Here is a 24,478-nt window from a genome sequence, read left to right as displayed (position 1 = left end):
CCATCCCTCATTTTGGTAACATTGTAGTCAGGACAGTGACGAAGTTTGAGAAGGGTGCCTCACTATGTTCTTATTGAAGCTTCCATCGCGTTCTGGGGTGCAGATTGCTCTCCCAAACTTTTGAGATCTTTTGCTCTTTTTCTATTTCCTGCTCTCCTCCTGCCTTACATCAGTGTTCTGAGTATGCTCGAAAAGCTAATCCTTTGTTTAAATAGTATTCATGTCTTTAACATGAATCAATAGATGGAAATTATTTAATCGGTTTGTACTTGGATCCCAATAAAGAAGTTAATTTTAACTGGAGGGGAGAAAAAGAAGAAAATAGAAAAAGAAGTCGCTATAATATCGGTTAAGAAATGCGATGTATATGATACATTTACTATGTCAATTATCTGACTAAGGTAAGCAAGAGGCCTGAACATGGGTGAAAGTCTGTAGTCGCATTTTATTTTTTTGTCCTCCGCCCGTCGTTGGCTTCAAGGACACCATCAGGGTCCCCATACGAGACCATCTCCTGGCTGGTAAGCTCTCATGTACCTTAGATGATGAGCCACGGGACAGAAGGTTTATTTCTAACGATCCACGATGACCCCGACCGTCAAACCGCTGCTCAGCTGGTTGTTCCTTCTCCAATCCACTGAGCTGGGGCTGTGGTCGACAAACGTCTTTGTCAAGGGCGGGCTTTTCCCCCTGTAACTAGATGATGGTCATACGTACTCTGTCAAACGTGTTTGCAGTGGGTACCAATGTTTCAGATCCCCGTTCGTCGATGACCGACTCTTCCGTCCGTATTTCTGCTATCTTGGCTTCAATCCAAGTAGTTTGGTTCTCTTCTCGCCCAGCTGTTTAGTCACTGGTTCGCTAAAGGGGTTCCATGTGAAATCGTGCTTCTGGCAAGTACATAGGTTATACAATGCTATGGACCTCATGCCATTCCAAGGCTCAGGCCCACCTCGTTTCTACTCGTGGAGAACTTATCGATCTTCTTTACTTCTCCGGACTTTGCCAATAAACGAAACTATATGTGAGGCAATGGTGATTTTTTTTTGACGTTTACAGATCTTTTCTATAATGAATATTATTTATGCGTGGGCCCAGATTTGATTTCAGGTACCTTAGATAGGCGTGGGATATATATATCCACGAGCGATCTGTTGGAGGTCGAAAATTATAATTATCTCATAAATTATCACACATAAAACACTAACCTGTTTTCCTATACCAGGTAAGACGAAGATTAACCTACATTTTGATATTCTCGAGTATTGAGAAAGTGCGTTCAACGAGGCTGGTTACACATAAATCTAAACTATACGGAAACACCGGCACATTCAATAATCTTTACTGATTTGATCTCCCGGTCCTATCACAATCCAAGGTCGGTTTTCATTGCTAACCGATGACAGACTGGACTTGTCTCAGATGGCTTATGCCAAGTCAAGATCTAGACCTAACCTTCCGGATATCATTATGAGCGAGGTAATACTACACCGCAAGAGAAGCATTCAAGTGAGCATTGTATTGTGGCAAAATCGCTTAGTCAAGGGCTGTTTCAATTGGTTGAGGCTCATCAGAGTTCCAATAAGGCAACCCCGGAAGACTATTTACATGTACTGCACACTCGCACGATCCACACTCCTATTGATTATCTCTCTTGGCAGGAGTTGGAAGTGAGGGAATTTTCCGGGGTCTGTTCGGTAGCCTCGGAACAATCTCCTCAATGCCCCAGTTTCGGGCAACTTTGAAAATCGGGCACTTACATGTCCGTAAACTACGGGGTCAAAAAGGGGGGTTCGCTACCGGAAATTCCCACCCATAGTCCTTCCAGAACATTAAACGTTCCCCAATCAAAGCCCTCTTACCCACTCACATCAAAGGCTTCCCAAAGTCTTCGAGGACCGTGACATGAAGCCTGGAGTTTAGCGCAGATGGAGTTGTGGGGGATTCGGGGTATACCAAACAGATAATCACCTTGACTAAAACCCTCTATCTAATGCTATCGAACACGTAGAGGGGCCCCGGGGGGTTGCGCCGGGCCGGGTGCGCCGGGCCGGGAAGATGCAAGTTGCCGGGCGTGACTATGGGGGTTGGTTGGTTGAGGCCGAATACCCCACATTTCCGAGATGCGGTCGGTGAAGATATTTGGCTTAGGTAAGCATTACCCGAGACTCAACGAACACACATAGGCGCGTTTTACGATGCGATATTGCATCTCATTGGCATATCTGACTGGATTCTTATTCAATTGAACTCTCTCCACACTTGCGGAGTACGTCACTGATTTATTAAACGTTATTATAAATCGCCTATCAAATACTACCCCGGTCCGACCCCATTGCCACCTGGGCAAGCGCCAAGGAAGCAAATTTTGGTCGCTTCATCTTTGGCCACTTCCACGTTGCACGAATCTGTCTCTTCTACTTCTCGTCTGCTCGGTCAATTCTTCGTTCAATTGCATTTTCACCCGCCAACATGAGTGTCCCCGAAGCTCCCCATCCTATCCCGCAGCGATTTGAAGTCGACGACGAGGCAGAGATGGAAAAGGTCAAGCATGAGGAAGTGCCGGAGGATCCATTCGGAAATGAAGAATCTGGGGAAGTGAAGTATCGTATCATGCCTTGGTGGTTAGTGCCTATCCTACTATTATCTGCATATATCGTTTAAGCGCGCAAGCTGACAAACTAACAGGCAAGCTGGAATGCGTGAGAGCCTCCAATTGAGACAAGTCTCTCGCCATGGATTTATATTCTAAACTACTCTTATAGTGATGGTCGCCGAAAATATCTCCCTGGGAATTCTATCCCTTCCATCCGCTGTCGCAACTCTCGGAATTGTCCCGTAAGCAATCTTTGTGCGCAGGCGGCACAGGACGTCCACTAATATGATACTAGGGCATTTCTCATTATCCTTGGCTTATCTGCGATATCATGGTACACCGGGTACATCATGGGCCAGTTCAAGCAGCGGTATCCCCAGGTGCATAGCATGGGCGATGCCGGAGAACTCCTTCTAGGGCCCATCGGGCGCGAGGTATTCTATGTCGGCCAGCTGCTGTTCATTATCTTCTTGATGGCCAGCCACATTCTCACATTCTCTGTGTTGCTTAACACAATCACAAACCACGGCACCTGCACCATCGTGTTTGGGGTTGTTGGTTTGATTGTCAGCTTCCTCGGGGCCCTTCCGCGCACAGCAGAGAAGGTCTTTTGGATGTCCACTATTTCCGCCCTTAGTATTTTGATTGCCACGATTGTCACCATGGTTGCCATCGGCGTTCAAGCTCCCGATAACGTCCAAAACGATATTACCACATCTCCTAGTTTTGCAGACGCCTTCCTCGCGGTGACAAACATCGTCTTTGCCTTCATCGCCCACGTCTCTTTCTTCGGCATCATGTCAGAGATGCAGGACCCTAAGGAATTCCCGAAATCATTGGCCATGCTTCAGGTCGTGGATACCATCATGTATATCGTGACTGCGATGGTCATCTACTGCTATGCGGGCCCAGATGTATCATCCCCGGCTCTATCTTCGGCCGGTCCCCTCATGAAGAGAGTTGCATACGGCCTAGCAATTCCAACAGTGCGTTTTTCCATATGAACTTGGTTGAAAATTATGTGCTGACTTCGGATAGGTCATTGTTGCCGGTGTGGTTTTCGGTCACGTTGCGTGCAAATACATTTACGTGAGAATCTTCCGAGGCGAGCGCTCCCACCATATGCACCAGAGGAGCTTTTTGGCCACAGGAACTTGGGTCGCGATTGGCCTGAGTACGTGGACCGTTGCATGGATTATCGCAGAGTCAATTCCGGTGTTCAATGAGTTGTTGAGTCTGATCGTGCGTTCCCCCAATCAAGGTCATGTGCGTTGCTAATGTCGCTACAGAGTGCTCTATTTGGAAGCTGGTTCAGCTGTAAGTATACCGAGAAAATGGAAGAGACAATGCATGGAAGGGTGCTAACTTGGAGCAGACGGACTGCCTGCCATCTTCTGGCTTGTTATGAACAAAGGAAAGTGGGTTTCAACACCGCGAAAGATCATCTTGACCATTGTGAACTTGGTAATCCTAGCTATCGCCTGTGCCATTGTGAGTTAGGCCCATCTTATTTGCACTTCAGGATTGTCTGCTAATCAACTCAGTGTGGATTGGGACTCTATGTCTCAGGCAAGGCCATCAACGAGAGTTCATCCAAGTCCAGCTGGACATGTGCCAACAATGCTACTTGAAGTTGGCCAAAATGATGATAAAAGTCATAAGGTGTCACGGCTTTTGACACCTTGTTCTATAAATTTGTTCAGGTACATGTGATGTTATATAGACATTTTGTAAGATTTCTTGAAGATAGAGTACATTATCAGCCGTGAAGGCGAGCTCAACCATTGTACATATTCATGCTCAGTCGCGACTAGATCTGTCGCTCAATGTCCAAGGCGCAGTTTATTTCCCCCCCTTTTTTCCACTGTGACCATGGCTATTCTGCTTCGTCTCCGATAAACCCAGGCATTCTGCCATATTGAAAAATATATCAATAGAATTGTAGACTCCACCAAACAACTCCTGACATGGGCCTTGTGCAAACACGGGAACGTCAGTCAATGAGTGGACTCCCTGGCCCGCATCGACTGGCAATGTTCCGTTAACCAGAAAGCCAGTGACTGCATCCTTGTAGGCAGCATAGTACCCATTCTTCTTATCCTTTGATGTAGCGGCAGGGGTTCGCGGACCCTCGCTATGAACCTGGTAGTTCTCCCGGTGATCGGGGAAGGCAACAACGCCTGAGTGAAGTGTATACCGCGGATCCCAGCGTGCAGGAAAGTGAACACCTTCCGAGTACCGCAAGGCATTGGGACCGCCCACAGTGTATTGCGACAGTCCTGACTCCCTATAGTAGCCAATGGCTTTGCGCTTGTCTCGGTCTTCATCTTGCGCATCCATGTACTCAGTGTCGACAGAGCCGGTGACATCGAATCCGTGGCCATGGTCAGCTGTTACGATGATAAGGGTGTCATCCAGCTCTCCGAGGTGCTCGAGGCGTTCAATCGTCGCACGAACAGTATCATCGAGCTCCAAAAGCTCACCCAGGGACCGATCATAGTCCAGTGAATGCATCTGCTTGTCAATACTGGCGGCCTCAGACATGAGGAACCAGCCTTGATCACCGTGTCGTTCATGGAGAACATCGATTGCCTTGAGAGTCATGTCTTTGAGGCCGGGCAAGTCATCTGCATCACGGTCCGAACCGTCAGGATAATTGCTTTGGTTGTGAAGGTTGGCCTGGTAGACATTGCGGTCCAACCAAGTAGCAAGATTAGAAGTTTGGAAAACACCCAGTAGTTTCTCATCCAGTGGGGCATCGTGCAATGCGGTGTTGTTCCAGGCAACATTATATCCCTTCTCGGAAAAGAGCTTGTAATAATCCCGTTGGTTCGCTTCGCTTTCAAGGAAGTCTTCGGCCCCAGCTCCGAGGAGGACGTCGGGACCATCCCAGTCTGTCCACTCATACTTGGTCAGGCCTTCATAATAAGCGCCGATAACATGGTCATACTCTCCACGGTCGCTGGTATGAGCTGCCAATCCAGCAGGGGTGGCATCTGCCAAGAACGCGGTGGAGACAATTCCGACACCGGCATGCGCGTGACGACGGCGGAATATTTCCGAAATGGTCTCAAATTTGGGGTCATCAAACGGATCACTGGAGGAGTCGACGTAGACATTCAAGGCATTGACGGTAGTCTTGTGGCCTGAGTAGAGGGCTGTCGCGGAGTTTGCTGAGTCGGTAATGAACGAGTCCATCGAGTGCGTCATTTGGTGTCCAAGCACAGGAAACTTGTCCAGTGCCATTTTTGTCATGTACTTCCCATTGATGCTGCGATGAGCTAGCAGACGTGCAGCAGTGATCATATTTGTTGTCATGCCATCGCCAATGAACAGAATGACGTTCTTCGCTCGCCGCTTGGTCGGGATATCACGAATGAGCCAGTTCGCCACAGTTTTCTGAGTCCCATAGTACGTCAAAGTAGCTTCATATTCCCCTGGCTCATACAAAGCAACTCGGCGAAATGCTTTGGCTGTGGCATTGACCACAGATGGCTTGTTCATGTCTTGCGCAAACAGATCTATGCCGGTTACAAAGTGGTTCAATTAAGATAATCAGTGACAGGAATATCTCACCTTCATACCATGTGAAGTTCCAACTCTCCAGCTTTGGATCCTCGACATTGAAGAACTCGGTAGCTGGAACAGGGTTGCCGCCTTTTTTTGCGATAGTGAATGTAAAGTTCTCATCTGGTCCTCCAACACGCTGTTCGGAGCCATTGATAGGCGAATGTACTTCGAGCCGAATATCAAAGTATTGACCAGGTAGAAAATCGGCCCTATAAAACGCGCGCAATTAGTTATGGTGAAAGGTAATGGGGCCAGGGTGAGAGAAAACAAAGAGACCTATGAATAGAGAAATCATGGCCGTAACACGATACACGTGGGCATGGGAGTGACCTGGTGCCTATCACCCAGACAACCCACGCAGACAAGAGCTACAAAAGGAAGTCTTGATAAAATGTGGCAGAGTGATGGGATAGGGTCCAGGCAGTTTCCAAGGGATATGGGAATAACCGTGTCAAGCAGCCTTCCTAACCATAACAAGTAGAATAGAAGTAATACATACTGATCTGGTGGGAACACACATCCTAATTCAGGGCAACCACCTAGGCGCTGGAACGTCTGGGCAATCGTGCGCGAGAAAAGGCAAGCTATGACAGCAATTGAAGCAGCCCGCATGGTGATTGCCAAGCCAAATTATACAGAATCGAGCTGGTGGCACGTTGATAAGGGACAAGGGCTCTTTAAGTAGATCGAGATGGAGGAACTTCGCGAGGCGCCGTAGATTAACGATCGAATTTCCGTTATGCCGTTAGCTCCCCACATACATATTTGTCGCGTTCTAAGTCCGTTCCGATAATCCTAGCCGCCGGAGTTCGCTCACTTCCGCTCGTAAATTGTGGAAATAACGCTATCACAAGCTAATAATGATTACCAAATAACAGTTCAGTATCAAGAGCACGTGCGGAAAACTTAGCACTTTTGTGGCAAGCTTAAGACTTCTTGCCAAGGTGAGGGGGCGGACAGCCAAGCATGCCAGGGAAATATTATGCGTCCGCCAAGAACACTTTCTTGGCCAGCGCTCCCACGTGTTATCTTCTGTTGGCATCAACGAGAAGAAGTAAGGTGCCAAGGAGTACCGATTAGTGAATGCTCCGTAGACGCCATATGTGTACGTGTGTACGGTTTATGTATTTAAGATTGGTGCCTCAGGCTCTAGACTTCGATCAGTTGGCATCTGGCTCGCCTGACGAATCCAGATTGTTCAAGTAAATGAGCAATGTAAGCAATGAGTATCTCGCTTGGCCATCGACACAATAGTTTAAGGGCATGAAGACGAAAGTGACCGAAGATTATCTGCATTGAGGGTGGCCATTTGTACAGCAGCATAACAGATGTCTAGGCCCGGGTAAATTAAACCGACAACTTCTCGAAGCTATTTGACAGACCATCACCCAGCTACTCCACAACTTCAACTTGACAGTCATATTTATCTCCGTCGGTCGGTTTATTAACCAGACACATGACGATGTCTGCTGTATTCGTCCGGTTCCCATGCTAAGACCCTGGTTTTCATGTATTCAAGTTTGAGCGTCACGTATTTCTCCATCTCATCTTTCTCTTCGGACTCCAAAAGGCCAAGTCTCAAGTCTCTGCTTCCAAATATCACCGACAACACAAGTAGCCGGTTCGAAGAATCGCTGATCAATCTTTTGCCAGTATGTCGCATCAAATGCGAAGTATTCCTTGCAGCGTATATGACCCAAAAAGCCACCGCTCTCCCTGCTGTCTCGCATTGGACCAAGGAGCCATTCGTGGTTCTTCAGCCAATCCTGCTTGACCGCCTCGTCTTCACGTTGGATCATAGAGGTAAGGAATGTCTGAAGACGTCGCCCATAATCCTTGCACCAGTAATCAAGGCCTCGAGGCCAGTATTCAGGCTTCTCAAGCAGAAGCCATCGTGGTGGTGCGTGGGAAAATCCGACTGGAGCTGCGTACGTAAACTCCCAGTGCACAACTCCCACAATTTTCAAAGCGTCATTGAGAAGAATACTGGCGGGCCGGAAATCGTCACACCAGATGTGGAAGGGGTCTTTGTCAAATGATATCCACGGTTGTGTGAAGCTTTGATCTGAGCAATCTGCGGAAGAGATATCTAGCGGTAAACTTCCGCCGACAGTCATCGGCTGAGTGGCAATGTGTAGCTCTGCCAGGGCTTAAAAATATGAGGATGCTGTGTTGAATGTGCTTTGTGGTAATCTCGATTGAGGAAGCGACCCCAAACGAAGGAGCTCATTCATAGGCATTGACAGAAGGCGATATGTCTCTTCCCTGGTGAAATCATCAATTTGGTTCAGGAAGCCTATCTTAGCTAGGTATAGACGAGAAAGTTTCAGGACGTCTCCCAGCTCTCCATAGAGAGCCTCCAGTTTGAGCTCACAGATATTGGGGTCAACGATTCCACGTTTTGATTTCGGAATACCCGGTGTGTTGAGAACATCGTACATGGTTATGTGACGGTCGATATATTCCATAATGATGGAAGGACCCACTGCCAGAGGACTCTCCTTTTTAGTACTGAAGTGAACGATCAAAGGAGTTGTGATCGAACTCTGGTCTTGGATGCATCGCGTTGTGGCGACCTCATTACGGAACTTTTCTCCGGGGTGGGGGGAAACGTATGATGGCGGAGGATGTACAATAGTATTCTTGTACTTCATCTGAAAGGAGATGTTAAAACCGCCTTTCTCCACAAAATCAAATATCTCAGGGTCGCCGATCCTGTGGTGTCACAAGTAAAAATTGGCCGATCGGTCTTAGATTTCAGGTTCACAAAATTGGAGCACCCAGGCATTAGCGACCTGCTCACTCTTTTCCCAGGCCGCATCATCAAAGCATAGGCATGGATGCATGTTTGGATTCCAGGGCGACAGGGAACAGTAATTCCAAAAACGACAAGTTCGACTGCCCTAGCCTAAGTAAGTAAAATTTATCATGGTTGAGGCAACCAGGGGGTATGTGCGATGCAACTGAGCCATTTACGGGATAACATGACAGCCAGAAAAACAAAGGAGTCGTCCTAGAATACCTGCAAGACTACCAAATTACTCACATCCTCTCATGAAAAAGCCCAGCATCCAAGAACCACGATAATAGCTAATCGTTGGCTCACGAGAGCGAGTCCAGATGAGTCACAGCTGTACTCTCCCCAACGAGAGCCTGTGACGGAGAAAATTCTCCAGGAGTATACAGAAGCAAAGCATTGATATGACTAGTCTTCATGCTAAGGTTAAGCTAGGCTACGTTCTACCCTCATAATGAAAGTCAGAACCGGCGACATCTCTGTTTCGATGCCAAGATTCTACTACCGGAGAATTTTTACTCTGCATTTAAATAGCTGTCCCGGGATTGAATAGTATATATTACGGATAAAGCTCATGTCTAACATTACGTATCGTAAAATACTGTGTATGTAATGGAAACAATCGAAGAGTGTAGGTGGTGACACCAGTTAAGGGACGTACTATGCGTTGACGAAAGCCTCGAGCGATGAGTCTCGCTTTGTGTAAGCTGTTATACTGGGTAAGTAATACCTGCCATAGTACGAGAGATCGCTTTGTATGATGTAGATTCCCGGTCAGCAGCATTCTAGGTGCCATTTTTCTTATATGCATCGCATTCAAGAATTAGATGTATACTACAGATACCGAGGGAAAAATTAAGGAAACAATCACGGCCCCTCTGGCGGCTCCGACGCAGCCAGATTACACTGTCTAAAAACTCTTATATCATCCGGTTTCAACGATCCCACCACTGTATGCAACAGGCCATGGTTATTGAACAGCACCATATCCCCCTCTTCCCAGTCATGCGCGTACACATATTGTGGACTGATCGCAGGACGCTGAAGACGGTACATCAGATCTCGAACCTCCTTTAAATTGTCAATGATGCTCCCATCGGCGCAATGGATCTTACGGATTGGAGCTGGGTGGACCTGCAGAGATAGATTACCTGTTACCGGGTTCTTCCAGGCCATGGGGAGAATTTGGATCTTGGAAGGATCGATAGGGGGCAGCTCGGATTCGAGCTTCTCACGGCCTTCGGTGTAGACGCTGAGGCCGGTGGGATGCATTTTGGCGGGTTTGACCCAGTTGTATCTGGTTTTTTTTGGGTCAGTGGCTTGTGTGTTTTCATTACGTGTAGCTATAGTTTGAGGTGGCCTACGGATGTGGTGCGTATTCCGCTTTGCTTGTACGGATGAATTCCTGATCTTCCGGAGAAAGCATGTTGAACATCTTCTGACCAGAGATAAAAGCTGTGGTTGCAAGGGGTGCATCCAGCTCCTCCCCGGAACCATCCCCGTACAAGATCGTCTGGCGACGACCTTTGGGCACTTGCACCGCCATAAGAGTAGTGACTTTTGGCGGGTTGAGACCATACAACGCCGCATCAATATGCCAGCGATTGAAGCGGGTGTACGCGTCGCCTTGCTCCTCAGAAATCACCTCACGGTGGGTACGGCTGTGATGAGGATGCCACAGCTTGATGTCTTGGAGGCCCATGAAAGACTTGATGAAGCCGTGGCCCTTTATCTGGACCTGGGGCTGATCGGGGACTCCCATGAAGTATTCATGGATAGAATTATCAGCGGTTTTGTCATGGCCGTACTTTTCGGACGCCGGATCAAAACGTTTGGTCAGCTCGTACTGCGCTTTTGGGGAGAGATCTTTTTGATTTTTGAATAAGACGAGATGGTGGTGGTATAGAGCGTCGTGGACGATGGCGAAGTCGTCATCTGTTAAAGGATTTAGCTTTGCACCTTACGAGGTGCCAACAGTGATTAATTAGGTACCTACCGGTGAGATTTTCCAGATCCACATTGTCAATTGCTACCCCAAAATCTACGGCAGAACCAGGCACGTGTTTTAGAGCTTGGATGGAAGGCATTGTTGTCACTTGTGCTACAAGGAAATAAAGGTGCTGCTGTAGCAAGAATTTTTTTTATTGTTGTGAGGGGTGAGAAACAAAAAAAAAAAGAAGCCGAAGAATCTCCAATTGCCCCATTTAACATTACCATGTGTATTCACCTTTTCAGCTGACGCTGGGCTTCAGCTACAGGAACATAGTGCAACCTCTACTTGGAGCTATCATGCAAGGAGTGTTGATCGACGCCCTTATACGGACTTGGCACATGGTAATATTGATAGTATTGTGGGTACTGCTTAGGATTACGTTGAGGGATTATTCTTTACAAGTGGAGAAGTAAAGATTCGGCATAAGGTCCAACTATCAGTATTGATTCGCCATGTCAAAAATTCAAACGCTTTTAGACTCGAGTTTCACGATCTCATGGAGAGATCTAGATACGGTCTGGACAAGCTTTTTGCTGTCTTCCTGCCCAACACTGATTCGAATAATATGCTGGGCCACTCGGTATCTAAGCGCCTTGTCGCGATTCCAGTAATTGGCTAGTTGGACGTGGGGGATAGCCAGGGTAGAATTAGTACCAAAGCTGGGCCTCTTGCAGACGTCTAGAATATTATAAAAGTGCCCTGCGCTGCTAAGGTGGTGGAAGAGGATGCTGAAGACGGTCCCATAACCAACGTTTTTACGGATATGACTTTTTATATAGATTAAAGGTTTTGAGAATAAAAATTTGTTATCGAACGAGATCTTCCGGCGATTGACAAGTTGATTCGGTAAACATTGTACATTGCAGATGGTGCATCGAACCTAGCGGTGAAGAGCGGAGGATTGGGAGCAATCTGCAGATCTGATAGATCAAGTCTAACCAATTCATTAGTAAATGCTGCATGGATCTAGCGGTGAAGAGCAGAGGCTTGAGAGCGATCAGCGGACCTGATCGATCAAGTCAAGTTTACAAAGCAACGAACTCATTAATAATGGTGACATTACTGATGAGAGAACATAATAGTTATTAGAAAGGGAAAACAATACCTAATCAATACACAGTATTGTATTAATTTTGTACATTGGGTCAGTCAGCTGTGTTTGTGGAATGGACAACAATAAAACATACTACTCCATGTTCGGGATCTCTCTTTTCATATTTTATGCGCTCATTTTTCTCAAACAACATGACAGTCGCTGCAACATCCCAGTCTCAAGCCATGGCTGAGACTACTAAGCGTCTTCTTGCGCAACTCGCCAACGAAGGACTGGTGAGCTTTCACCTACTTCCACCACCTTCTCAATCTCAGAAATGGTCCTGCGTGTTGACGACAAAAGGAAACAACACCACGCGACGAGCTCAAGTGGATCTAATTTCTTTCACAACCCCTCTCAAACGTCATAATTGGCGACCGAATGATTTCCAAGTCCCCGTCTTTTTGAATGGTGTAGACCAGGGGGTTAAAGAAATTGATCCTGGAGTTGTGTTTGAATTCTTCGCGCCAGGGTTCGCTTGTGATGAGCCAACAAAGGAGGCAATTGCGCGCGAATTGCGCAATTGCGCTGCGATGTCAAGTCTGTACATGCTAGTCCATAACGATGTTAATTGACTAACGAAGAGAAGGTAAATGGTTGGAAATCGCTGCCACCAAGCCAGTGCTAGATCTTAACTCTTCCTTTCTGGAATGGGAAGCTTCGCTCATCTTAGGACATCCGACTCATCCGGTAAATCCAGACTCTATGGCAGATTTAATCAATAATTGCTAATTTGAAATACAGTTCCATCGAACATGCTTCGCCGACAAGCTCATAGAACCAGTTGGGCCAGAGGATCTACCTGATATGCTCAATCCGGGTATCTCGCTGGTCGTCCTCCCACGGTCTTCAGTTCATATGTATGGACCATTCGAAGAGTTAACCCAGTCTCTGGTGAAAGGCTTTGGAGTGGCACCCCCGGCCTTCAATGAATTGGTTATGGTCCCTTGTCTGTCCCGCCAACTGCCAGCGCTGCTCCATCATTTCCCAGAGGCAGAGCATGTCAAGTCGGTCCTCGCTGCTGCGAAGGCACATGCCGCTATCCGAACAGTCTCCATCCGTGGTTATGAATTTGACGTGAAATTCTCTCTCGCATGTCAGATTACCTCCGCGCTACGAGTTCTGCCGTGTTGGTCTGCGGCTGCAGCAACGGAGATGACGGCGTTCATGAGGAAGATTCTTCCGGAGGACCTCTGGCTGTTCGGAGAGGTGGCTGCTGTGACTGGGAGTCAAGAAGACAAGAGTGAAGCTCGCCACCTGACATGTATTCTTCGGGAGAACCTGGAGGCGAGAGCACAAGAAAATGATGAAGCACTCATCCTGGTCTCCGCACTAATGGAAAAGCCACTCGGTGGTCAACAGACGTACGCAGAAATTCTCTTTGACCTGAAAACGACAGCTGAAAAGAAAAAGTGGTTCACGAGGTTTGTTTATCTCAAAGAATCTGAAGGCTCAGCTGACATGGGGAATAGCTATTCTAAATGCCTTTTTCGTCTCGGGTTGGATCCGCTACTGCATCATAGCGTTGGATGCGAGCTCCACGCCCAGAATACCGTCGCCCGCATTTGTCGCAAGTCGAAGACGATAAAAGGATTTGCAGTCCGAGACTTAGCTGGAGTGAAACTCCATCGACCGACGCTAAAAAAGCAGGGCTTTGATATAGATACTACTGGGCTGGGCACGGATGACCTCTACCAAGTGTGGAACAGGGTCCATCATGCACTTCTGCAGAACAACGTCGGCTACATGCTATATGCACTCGGTCTGGAAGGTGCAGAAGATGGATGGGCCATCGTGCGGTCGACGCTCTCCGAGGTTCTCAAGACAGACGATAGCCCAATTGGAAGGGAGATGTATCGGTACTTTACCAAAGAGACGATGCCTTTCAAAAGCTTCCTGGGAATGAGGATGGGTGCCTGTTTCAAAAATGTGAGTGTTTTCCATGTTTTCCATTCATAGCGCAGCGATAGACTGACTGATGATACAGTCAATGGCGATCGTTGAAAAAGAGATACCCAATGTTCTCGCCAAAAGGTCTCCGTGGCTGCTCCAAATCTCCTTAGCTAGCACTCAGGATCCGCAAAACCCGGTCTTGCCAGAACAAGTTCATCCAGAATATCGTATTAGAGAAAGCGAGGCACTGCAAGAGAGATTGGCGGACTCTGTTAGTCCATATGGTGCATTTCCCGGGGCCGCGAAAAGACTTAATCCCCACCCAGCGCTCCTACCATGGCAGTTTGTGAAGAACCTGGAGACCTTCAATGAAGCCTTGGCCATTGCTCTGAATAACATCATCGAAAGATGGTGGACAGACAAGGAGGCTGATCTACCAAGTCGAATGCCATTGGGACCCCATGTCGAGGAACTCTTGCAGTGGGTAGATGAAGCGACTGCACACGGTATCATGCCACCCTTCCATGGCCACCAGGGTAATCTACGACCAGATATCTTGCTCCCAGTCACAGACCGTGAAATCCCAGAATTTCGCGTCTGTGAAATCAACGGCCGGTTTCCCATCAGTTTTCTCCACTACGTTGCAACGGCCTACGAGGCACTAAGCGGCAGCACATGGAATACGCCCTTGATCGAACCTGCCACGAAGTACAATGTACTCCTAGAGAGCCTGTTTGACTTGTTTGACCCGGATAGCCCCGTTCACTTTGTCAAGGAAAGTCAAGGTTTTCCGTCCGATAGCCCTCTGTTTGGTTTTATTGAAGAGCGAACCGGGAGGAGACCGAGAACCGTTAGGCCAGGCGACCTCCGTCTAGTGCCCAGTGCAACCAGCCAAACCGGGTTCACCTTATGCTGTGTCTGGGGGGCAGATCCCACGGTCAAAACTCCCCCTGGTTCCATTCTGGAGGTAGATGGTGAGATGTTAGAGACAGTACACCAGGTGGGTCTGCAGCTCTACGACTTTGAGCTGTTCTCTCTATCTCCCGAGATGGTGCGACACATTGCCGCGTGCTGCAGGAATGACCCCCGGAGTGTGTTCATCGCCCACGATAAACGCATCCTAGGCATTATCCTCCAGGAGCTAGACAGCCTCGTATATACGCAACGAGTATTGTCTCCTGCACAAGCACAGACCCTGCGTGAACATATCATCCCTGCCATCCTCCCCGGAACGGCTGCTTTCAGAGCCCTACTCCAACACACCCACACTAACCCCATGATCAAAGACCATTATATCCTCAAACCGACCCGGGATGCTCGTGGAGCCGGCATCCTGCTGGGAAGAAATATCTCCATCGAGCAATGGCAATCGATTTTAACCTCCCTCGACAGCCAAGACATTTATTCGGCGGCAACACAGTATATGCTGCAGCCCCTGCTGGACTTACGGTCGTTTGAATGGTTCTGGGATGAAGAGCGCCAAGTCCGCAAGAGTCGCAGCGTAGGCACATACTATTCTGTGAACGGACGTTTTGTTGGATTGGGGATGTGGAGAACAGGGGCTGTCTCGGAGGACGTGATTTCTGCTTCTACGAAGGATGCGACGTCTGTTTTAGCCGTGGTTGCTCTTAATAGTTAAAAAATCTCCAAAGAATGAAAGGGAAAGCCATCTCACGGGACCTGCAACCCGATGTACCACTGACGATATACTGTAGAGAGGCACCATCCGGACTATTTGAAGAATAGCAAATGCGATAATGAAATATCTACAAATGTCATACATCGCAACGGTGTTAGGTTTCTTATTTTGCTTATATCCTTCACCTCTGGTGGAACAATCAACGCTAGCTCCATATAATGATGCCCTGACGAGTTACAGTTGATTATACACAAACGATCTCATTCAGTTCATAATCCGGTGAAACGCCTCCAGAACATTTCATGGTAGATAGCCTGGCCGTCAATTACTTGTAATCTATTGGCACAAAAGCAGACATATCCTATTGGAACTTTTTTATTATCCTTCAGCTCGGGGTTGAACTCAAACATGTGTTGGCTAAAGAGCCATTTCATATTTTAATGCACAAAACGAGCGGCAATGGATTAATAGGTAAACATATACTTTCATCTGGGGCGCCATTAAACCTGCTCGATGTACACTGCTCTAGGGGCTTCCTTGTGGGAACCTGCGTCGTCTAGACCAGTTTCACATTCACCATTCTCAACACTGTGGGTTTTGTCTTCTGGGTTGATCTTTGGCGCAGCCCCTGCTCTGGTGACCACCTCAAAGCGGCTTCCCAACCGCTCCTGTCCACAGGCCATGATAATAGCACAGGCAGTGAAGACAATACTCATGGTGATTGTCATAACTTGACTGTAATTTGGTTTTGGCCCTGAGGGTGTGTCGCGGATCCAATTACTGGCTGCAACAGTTGAGATCTGTGCAGCAGGAGAAGACAGCATATTCCCTACAGTATCGATAAGCCACGGGATAAGCGGCAAATAGCGTCCCGCGAGAGGGGGAGAGGGACTCACCTATCTGATACACCGTACCTGGAAAGACTCCACGAAATTGCGGCGGGGAATACTCATTCAAAAATATCGGCATAATGCCCCATGCCCCATTAACTGCTGCCTGGATTAAAAACGTACCAGCGACAATTGGGCTCCATGTGTTTGGGATAGTCCAAAGCGGGATTATGCAAGCGCCGAAGCAGCAAGCCACCACCACCGTCAAACGACGACCGAAGAACTGAGAATAATAACCACAAATAGCTCCTCCCACGATGGCGCCACATTGACCGATGATTGTTGCAACACTGGCCTGGCCAGATGAAAATCCTTTTTGAACCTTCAAATAGGATGGGTAAATATCTGTGCGTAGAATGAGACAAAGTTTCGAGGAAAATATGGCTTGGTCTCCTTACCCTGCGAACCATGACTCATCCAGTTAAACCCCATGCACAATGCAATGCAATACAAGAAAATCTTCCAATATAACCGTGAAGCCAATTTTAAGTCCCGCCACACGCCGGCAGCTTTTTGCCGAAAAGGCATTTGACCAGCGTTTTCCCCGTCGATATCCACAAAAATAGGGGATTCTGGTATGAACATGACAATTAAGGCTACCAAGCCTGTAAAGCCAGCTCCAACATGAAAGATAGCCTTATAACCTTCACTTGTGTAACGGACAGCCGTGATATTGACCACAGCAGCAATCAGATAGCCCAGGGCATAACCTTGTTGCAATAGCCCTGAAAACAAGCCACGAGCCTCAACGGGCATGTTTTCCATCGACATGGCTGCAGAAAGTCCCCATATACCTCCCATGGCGACACCAAATATAGCTCTAATAGCAATAAATGACGAAAATTCTGTCACATAAGCCGTAGCAACTTGAAGACCAGCCAAGATCCATAGATCTGCCGACAATGGCCATTTTCGACCGAAGCAGTCGGAGATGATACCGAAAAGGACTGCTCCCACTGACCGAAAGAGGAGAGTAAGTGTGATGGATAACGTGATACTGCTCAAGTCTGTGCCATATACAGTTGCCAGGTCAGTGGCAACGAGGTTGACTGCGTTGAAGTCGTAACCATCCGCCGTCCAAGCAGCCCTGCCTCAAAAAGAATTAGCCCCAATAGGATAGGATATACAATCACATGCAGTCTCACAATCCAAGACAAAAATATAGCCATGCTTTCAAGTCAAGAAGTGCAATCACTTTCCATGGTGGGGGCGGCATGACGCGAGGAACCTCCTCCGTTACCTCATTACCATGCGCATCAATGTGGGTAACATTGTTTTTCCACAGTTTGAGATTCTGAATAACACCCATCTTGGACCTAGAAGGGAGAATAAGACAACAAAAAAGCACCACTTCAAAAAGTCGCCATAAAAACCTCTGTGAGCTTAGATATGCCTTGTTTTTATACTGATTTTCAAATTGGGTTCTATGGCTCAAGGCGCTGACCTTACCCCACAAAGTTTGTCCCCATGGGATCTCGCCCAAATGCGTCTCAGATTAGTTCAGGAGATGACCAATCATTTGCAAACGCCGTGTAAACGCCGTTCAAGAACAATAAGCCAATGAGAACCGGCTGTGTGATGGGTCACCCCTTCTGCGGCGTTAAGACGGCCCATTAGTGGATCGCAGTATTTAGGATTAACGAGAGCTGGTTGAAACACCGGCCGCCTCGGTAATTAATCAATATTTACCTCATCCGAAAAGATGAAAGACTTTCAGTTCGTCTTGAAACGAGGTATGGCCAGCCTGGTGATCGTTCATCTGTGTGAATCATTATGGTTCTCGACCGTCTTAACTCCTCGAGCCCCATCGCAAGCCAAATCTCGGAACTAGACTTCGGCATAACCCCAACACAACTCAACAACCCTAACCCATGGCTACGGGTCATGGGTAACCGACCCTCTATAGGCTGCTAGTGCCCCCACCTGGGTCACAAACAGGACAAACAGGACAAACGAGAACTGTGAAAAATACAGAATATTTGGATATACTGTGTTAAGGGCCACATTAGAAGGACTCTCCAAGGAAGTTATTCGGACCCCTTCTCCATTTATCTAACCGTAATAGGTAAGGTGTAGTAATTGTATTTCCCTCGCATTATTCGGTAAAAATGCATACATTACTTGGCAATCCAATGCACCCAGGACCGCCCCTAATATACATTTCGAAAACTCTGCAGAAATGTACGAATTGGCCTACATATCGGCTAGCGGCTATTTTACGTCAGAATCTTTACAAAATTTGTATGAGAATAGTGAAGGAACCGTGTCAATTTCATCGCATGGGGCTATTTGTAGAGGTATCCGACGGTTTTTATAGGGCTCTCCGACGCTTCCTAAGCCGATTGGACTAGGGAACTCTCGTCCTTGGAATGCTCACCGGCGACAGCTTAGTTGGTGGTAGACTAAGAGACATAAGCTAGATATACGGAGAGGCGACTTATTTTTACTAGTGGTTTACGTAGTAAATATAAGTGCTTGAAACGTATATTAGGGGCGGTCCTGGGTGCATTAGCATTGCCAAGTAATGTATGCACTTTTACCAAATACAGTGACTGGACATAAGTAATTGCTCCCCCCGACCCACACCCCCCTTATTATATAATATTCTGCCGGCCATAAATCTCATGCAATTTAACTAGTAAGGTGTATACCAGCCCTGGCTCTCAATTATAGCCTCGACACGATGCGGCATTGTCTCTGATAGATGCTCGAAATGCCTTATTTCCAATTCGTTCCATGCCTGCTGAGCAGTAGCTACTAAAATATCCTTCGTCTCATCGTTATTTGGCATATGTAGTAGATCTGGACGAAGCTCATATATCTTCGCTTTCAGCAACGCCCAGAGATTCTCAATTGGGTTCAAATCAGGTGAATAAGGAGGCCATTCCATTACCTCAATATCCATATCAGCCAAGGCCCTTTGGACGACAGACGCGGTATGTGTTGGAGCATTATCATACTGAAAGATACCATCTTGATTCGATATCAAGGTAGGCAAAATTTGACGGTATAATTCTTCAATCACAAGGCTAGTAACACCACGACGCTCTGCTTCAGGATTACCGAAGAGTGGGATAAGCCCCGTACGCCTAGCTGCACCACAAAATGCAGCCCAAAACATCTGCTTAACTTGCTTTCCTCGGGAAGGTAACCCTTGACATTGACCCTTTCTTGGTTGATCACAAGGACGTACAAAAGTCCATTCACGGCGTACGCCAATGCCTCGCTCAACTGTACATTCATCGGACCAAAAGACTCGAGCCCAATCCTCGGGTGTAAAGTGTCGATATCGGAAAGCCCAATCGAGGCGTTTCAATGCGTGCTCCTCCTTAAGATAAGGCCGCCAGCTACATCGCCACTTCCGCATATTCTCCGCGTTCAAAAGACGTTGAATTGAGCGGTATTTAACCTTATGATCGACCTCGGTAAGAAGATCCTGGGCTGTAGTCTTAGGATCTCCGTGTATAGCGGTAAGAAGGCGGTCTTTGTCGGCTTCAGTAAGTTTTTTTGGCCGCCCAGATCGAGGCTTCGATACACCGTCACGTCGTTCTTTCTCCTTTGTAACAGTATACCGGATTGTAGAAAGCGGAATGTAAGGGTAGCGGCCATGGATACGTTTATAGCCCCATCCAATAGCATGGAGCTCGCATATACGCTCACGTATAGCAGGTGTAAGTTCTTTGGAGCGTGCCATAGAGAGAGATATAGTGTAGGAAGTATAATAAGGGGTAAATGTCTATTTTTCGCATGAAAAGCAGCTTCGCGTGATATTTTAGCGTGGTTTACACTACGCGTTTTAGGAAGGCGGTATTGGCTATATTGGCGGTGTAATAAATGGGGAGCAATTACTTATGTCCAGTCACTGTAATGCGCGGGAAATACAATTACTACACCTTACCTATTACGGTTAGATAAGTGGATAAGGGTCCGAATAGCTTCCTTGGGGGACCTTCTAATATGGCCCTATATTAATCAAGCACTATCACTCAATATTATGATTCGCAACATTCAAATGGAGCCAAAAGCGTATTGCCCAATGTTCCAATTCTCAGCATCAAATGCAGTTAAGGAATAATTGAAATACCCATTAGCCTCTTATGGACTCTACCGATTGATACTAGCTTCGAGTTCATCTGGGCCCCCCGACGAATTCTGCGAGGGCTCACGCGTGAGTTACCCGCCGGCAGTTGCTTTACTTGAGTTGATTACCTTACTGTGGTAGGCGAACTCTTTGTCTCGGGCTTAGGGTATTGTGGCGAGCATCCACCAAATGTTGTTACCCCGCATGGTGGATAGACGAAATCCTCGGCTACTTGGGCGCGTCTTGCTTTCCAATTTTGTCGCTTCTCTCAATAAGATTCAACCTTTTCCCTGACGTTAAATATGGCGTCAGAGATAGAAGATCATCCACCCCAAAAGCGATCTCGATCACGAATCATACAAGCCTGCATCCCTTGCCATCGCTCGAAGAGGAAATGCAACCGAAAGAAGCCTTGTTCGCAATGCCTTAAACGTCAGACTACCAAGGATTGCACCTATGAAGCACTGGCAGCTGAGGATTTGGAAATCCTGGAGGACGATACAACATCGGTAGATGCGGAGAACAGGATTTTGCGATCACGAATAACTCAGCTCGAAGCCGTGATTATGCAGCTGCGAGACCGCAACACTGATCCTGTCGATTCGCGGAAGAGGCGAAGGACCCCGGAAAAGGCTCATGATCAAGACGGGGTATATTATGGTCGTTCCTTCTACCTTGGAGGACCCGCGGCCCCAGATCTCCTTCATCAGATGATGGCTTTGCATCCAAACCAACCATCAGATCTCTTATTTGCGTTTTTTGGAGGCACCGACAGCAGCATATCAAGCAGGAATGAGGGTGGCAGTATTTTACCGATAGGAAATGTGACGGATTGTGGCGTTGGTGACATCTGCGCTTGCCTTCGAAGCATCGCTCGTGAAAGCCTCGATGCTATCTTAGATAGCTTCGTCGAGATTGTCGACCCTCTTCATCACTACCTTCCTATGCCCTGGATCTTACAAAGATATGAGCGATGCATGAATATAGCAGTCGCACCGGAGCCACAAGAAGCCGCTCTTGTATTCGCTGTGCTTGGTTTAGGGGATCTCGTGGCTGCCAACCGAACGTCATTCAATTTTATTTCGGCGTCCTTTCAACTTCTGCGATTGTCCAACTTTCTGACTTCACCGTCCATTGATTCAATGGCGACATTCTGCTTCATCGCTGTTTACCTACAGCATGAAGGAAAACTAAACGAATATTGGCCATTACTAGGGATGGTGATCCGTTTGGCCCAGTCGATGGGGCTCCATCGCGACCCAAGTCTTATTTCTAGCCTCATTCCAGAGGAGAGTGAAATCCGTCGCAGACTTTTCCATGCCATTGTTGGACAGGAGACTGCATTGAGCGTCATGTTCGGACGACCCAACGGCCTAGGATTTTTTGATTGCGCGTTGCCGCGAGATATGAGCGACGCGGAATTGTTTGGTGTAAAGAGCCCGGTAACTGTTCACCCTCACGAGATCTCTTACAACCGATATGCTTGGGAACTGATGGAAATCACCCGTGACCTGGTTACAAACTCATTCACCACACCTAAATCTTCGACACTTGCAAGGGAGAAATCGATCTCACAACAACTCCGACAGTGGTATCAGAACCTACCACCATCGTTCAGATTCCAGCTACCTGGGTTATCTCTCCAGGATTTGAATGACCAAGAAGAAAAGATCCATTACGTTCAGGCCTTGATTTTACATATTATCGTGAACCACAACGAGCTTGTACTTTATCGACGTCCGCTTCTATCGGATTCGCATCCCGAGGCAGCAGAACCTTGCATAGAGGCAGCAATAGCTGTTGCGGAAGGATGGAAAATCTTACAAGATTCGTTTCCCAAGATCGCACGCATCGCATGGATGCAGTGGTTCCGGGCATTCCATGCAGCATTGATATGCCTGGTTGCATTACGAGCACGAGAAACAAAGTCCCATCTAAAGATACGAGCTTTCAACTCTTGGAAATCGTGCATTCGGATCTTCTCCAGGATCCAAGATCAGAATGATAGCATTCAATGCTGTTGGCGAGCTTTAAGCCGCCTGGATAATGTTGCCAAGGGGACAGTGAACATCCGGCGCCGGTTGCCCCCCCAGTGCCTTCTGAGAAGGGACATTAAAGACACGTCCTCGGTATTGCGGATCGGTCCATCAAAAAACCAAGAGTTTAGCTCTGATGAGAACTCCAACAGCCCCCAAGCGCCCAGCGCCGGTCAAGAGACAGAGGCTGCAGACCGATCTTTCCCGGAGATCAATGGACAGTTGTCCCCGACTCAGGCGGTGTCGACCGGTTCGCAGGATACCTACAACCTCGATGGGGTTGACCATGAATACAACGACCTGCTACTAGATTGTGGCCAGGCTTTTGATTCATATATGACCCAGGTCGCCGTGCCTGGTGAAGCTTTAGGCATGCAACCCCTCACAGACTCTGCTCAGTACAACATATTTGACCTCGATGTGGCTAATTGGCCGTTCTGGCTTACCGCTGATGAATCCGCTACAGGGCCAGCGGAATAGATTTTTGACTCCGAGAACCCTACATTGGTTTAGCACGTTGGACTTGTACTCTATGAATTTGCAGCAATGTAACTATAATTATCCGAATTAAAATGTCCACAAAAATTACATCCGCAGGATTTGCTCTTGAGTTTGCGTTTCTGGAGTTGGTGCTGCGGAGATGTCAATCTTGCCACCCACCCGGATGTCGATATTGTCCGCCGAAAGCTGATTCTTCACGCCAAATGCTGCGGGTCCATGATCATGGATGGTGGTTCGTCGCATATCTCTGCGATTCTTCTGATCCTGGAACGCCGTCGCTCTATGCATAGTACAACGATTATCCCATTGCACGAGGTCACCAACATTCTTCCACTTCACTGTGATCTGATATTGTGGTTGCTGGGCATGGTCCAACAAGGCTTTAATCAAAGACGTTGACTCCCTGTCCGTGATGCCGATGATTCGTCGTGCGTGACTTGCAATGTACAGAGTTTTATTCATGCCGTCGGGAGCAACCTGGACGAGTTTGTGGTACGCTGGCGGGAGTGTCGCTTTCTCTTCGTCGGTCGGTTTATCGAATTCTTGGGGTGCCGCCAGCTTTCGGGAATGCCAAATCCAGTGTTCCATCACCAAGTTTTCTATTCTCCCCTTGATATCATCCGGCAAACCCAGATAGGCTGCTCTCATGTCGGCATACTTCGTTTGTCCTCCGACTGGTGGCAGCTCAACCGCTCGTAAGGCACTATAGGATGAGCGATGCTGGTGGAAAGATGAGTCTGTGTGCCATAGCCCATTTCCTTTGGTGTGCCACCAAGCTCGGCTGAATTGACGGATTATCCGGTCATCAGGACCTAAATTTCCCGCGTCATACAGCTGGGGCAATGATGCTCGCCGAGGCTTGTTCATGGCATGGGCGGTCTCAAGGGCCCCAAAATTCCTCGAATATGCGACGTGGCTGGCGTCATCCAACCCAGTTTGGCGAAAGACCAGAACTCCCCATCGGTTTTGCAATTGGATAATCTCTCTCACGACCTCTGGTGCGAGCGGTCGGGACCAGTCGACTCCATCAACCTCAGCACCAAAGCACGGACTAATGGGCTTGGCTCGGAGGGTATGAGGAGCTGCAGTAGCTAAGTGACGCTTCGTCTGCTGTGTAGACGAGTTGAGATGTCTCAGCGATTGCCGAAGGGAAAACATGATGTGCAATGGAACAGGGCACCCTAGGATCCGGGTAATGTATGCTAGGCTTCTCCTATTAGCCACGGAACTAAGTCTGCCCGCTCTTTTATGCGTGGGCAATCTGCGGCGTTATGGGGTTTCTTCCGATACCAGCCCTGATACGGTTTGCTTAGTGTCGTCCCAAGACTGATCAAACAATCAAATGCTGTTGGAACACGGCAATCCAGACCTCAACCGTCATCCCCAAGG

General features: G+C 47.8%; 9 protein-coding genes across 9 annotated transcripts; 3 read left to right on the top strand and 6 right to left on the bottom strand.

Moving 5' to 3' along the window:
* Positions 1-2,472: 2,472 nt before the first annotated feature.
* On the top strand, positions 2,473-4,227 carry PENARI_c019G03411 (uncharacterized protein; the record flags this gene model as incomplete). Its single annotated transcript, XM_022634749.1, has 8 exons — positions 2,473-2,624; positions 2,689-2,702; positions 2,766-2,838; positions 2,892-3,582; positions 3,635-3,838; positions 3,886-3,913; positions 3,972-4,087; positions 4,141-4,227. The coding sequence occupies 8 exons, from the start codon at positions 2,473-2,475 to the stop codon at positions 4,225-4,227; spliced, it is 1,365 nt and encodes a 454-aa protein (XP_022485435.1).
* A 211-nt stretch (positions 4,228-4,438) lies between these two features.
* Positions 4,439-6,778, bottom strand: PENARI_c019G09637 (alkaline phosphatase; the record flags this gene model as incomplete). The annotated part of the gene is made up of 3 exons (XM_022634859.1): positions 4,439-6,117; positions 6,173-6,375; positions 6,666-6,778. The coding sequence occupies 3 exons, from the start codon at positions 6,776-6,778 to the stop codon at positions 4,439-4,441; spliced, it is 1,995 nt and encodes a 664-aa protein (XP_022485288.1).
* A 932-nt stretch (positions 6,779-7,710) lies between these two features.
* PENARI_c019G02988 (uncharacterized protein) lies at positions 7,711-8,607 on the bottom strand (the record flags this gene model as incomplete). The annotated part of the gene is made up of 2 exons (XM_022634740.1): positions 7,711-8,315; positions 8,385-8,607. The coding sequence occupies 2 exons, from the start codon at positions 8,605-8,607 to the stop codon at positions 7,711-7,713; spliced, it is 828 nt and encodes a 275-aa protein (XP_022485316.1).
* Positions 8,608-9,830: 1,223 nt separating this feature from the next.
* PENARI_c019G08957 (TauD/TfdA family dioxygenase) lies at positions 9,831-11,050 on the bottom strand (the record flags this gene model as incomplete). Its single annotated transcript, XM_022634848.1, has 3 exons — positions 9,831-10,260; positions 10,328-10,898; positions 10,960-11,050. The coding sequence occupies 3 exons, from the start codon at positions 11,048-11,050 to the stop codon at positions 9,831-9,833; spliced, it is 1,092 nt and encodes a 363-aa protein (XP_022485298.1).
* Positions 11,051-12,201: 1,151 nt separating this feature from the next.
* PENARI_c019G00688 (uncharacterized protein) lies at positions 12,202-15,581 on the top strand (the record flags this gene model as incomplete). Its single annotated transcript, XM_022634699.1, has 4 exons — positions 12,202-12,285; positions 12,794-13,473; positions 13,573-13,978; positions 14,037-15,581. The coding sequence occupies 4 exons, from the start codon at positions 12,202-12,204 to the stop codon at positions 15,579-15,581; spliced, it is 2,715 nt and encodes a 904-aa protein (XP_022485390.1).
* A 500-nt stretch (positions 15,582-16,081) lies between these two features.
* Positions 16,082-17,780, bottom strand: PENARI_c019G01407 (uncharacterized protein; the record flags this gene model as incomplete). Its single annotated transcript, XM_022634711.1, has 3 exons — positions 16,082-16,381; positions 17,072-17,558; positions 17,617-17,780. 3 exons carry the CDS (start codon positions 17,778-17,780, stop codon positions 16,082-16,084), a joined length of 951 nt encoding a protein of 316 aa, XP_022485250.1.
* A 1,326-nt stretch (positions 17,781-19,106) lies between these two features.
* PENARI_c019G06796 (uncharacterized protein) lies at positions 19,107-20,165 on the bottom strand (the record flags this gene model as incomplete). Its single annotated transcript, XM_022634806.1, has 1 exon — positions 19,107-20,165. One exon carries the CDS (start codon positions 20,163-20,165, stop codon positions 19,107-19,109), a length of 1,059 nt encoding a protein of 352 aa, XP_022485422.1.
* Positions 20,166-20,854: 689 nt separating this feature from the next.
* Positions 20,855-23,068, top strand: PENARI_c019G09241 (uncharacterized protein; the record flags this gene model as incomplete). The annotated part of the gene is made up of 1 exon (XM_022634851.1): positions 20,855-23,068. One exon carries the CDS (start codon positions 20,855-20,857, stop codon positions 23,066-23,068), a length of 2,214 nt encoding a protein of 737 aa, XP_022485295.1.
* Positions 23,069-23,173: 105 nt separating this feature from the next.
* PENARI_c019G07575 (TauD/TfdA dioxygenase family protein) lies at positions 23,174-24,247 on the bottom strand (the record flags this gene model as incomplete). The annotated part of the gene is made up of 1 exon (XM_022634822.1): positions 23,174-24,247. The coding sequence occupies one exon, from the start codon at positions 24,245-24,247 to the stop codon at positions 23,174-23,176; it is 1,074 nt and encodes a 357-aa protein (XP_022485285.1).
* Positions 24,248-24,478: the final 231 nt, after the last annotated feature.

Source organism: Penicillium arizonense (assembly GCF_001773325.1).
Source record: "Penicillium arizonense strain CBS 141311 chromosome Unknown PENARI_contig019, whole genome shotgun sequence".
NCBI classification, from domain to species: domain Eukaryota; kingdom Fungi; phylum Ascomycota; class Eurotiomycetes; order Eurotiales; family Aspergillaceae; genus Penicillium; species Penicillium arizonense.
This window is presented reverse-complemented; position numbering and strand designations above follow the sequence as displayed.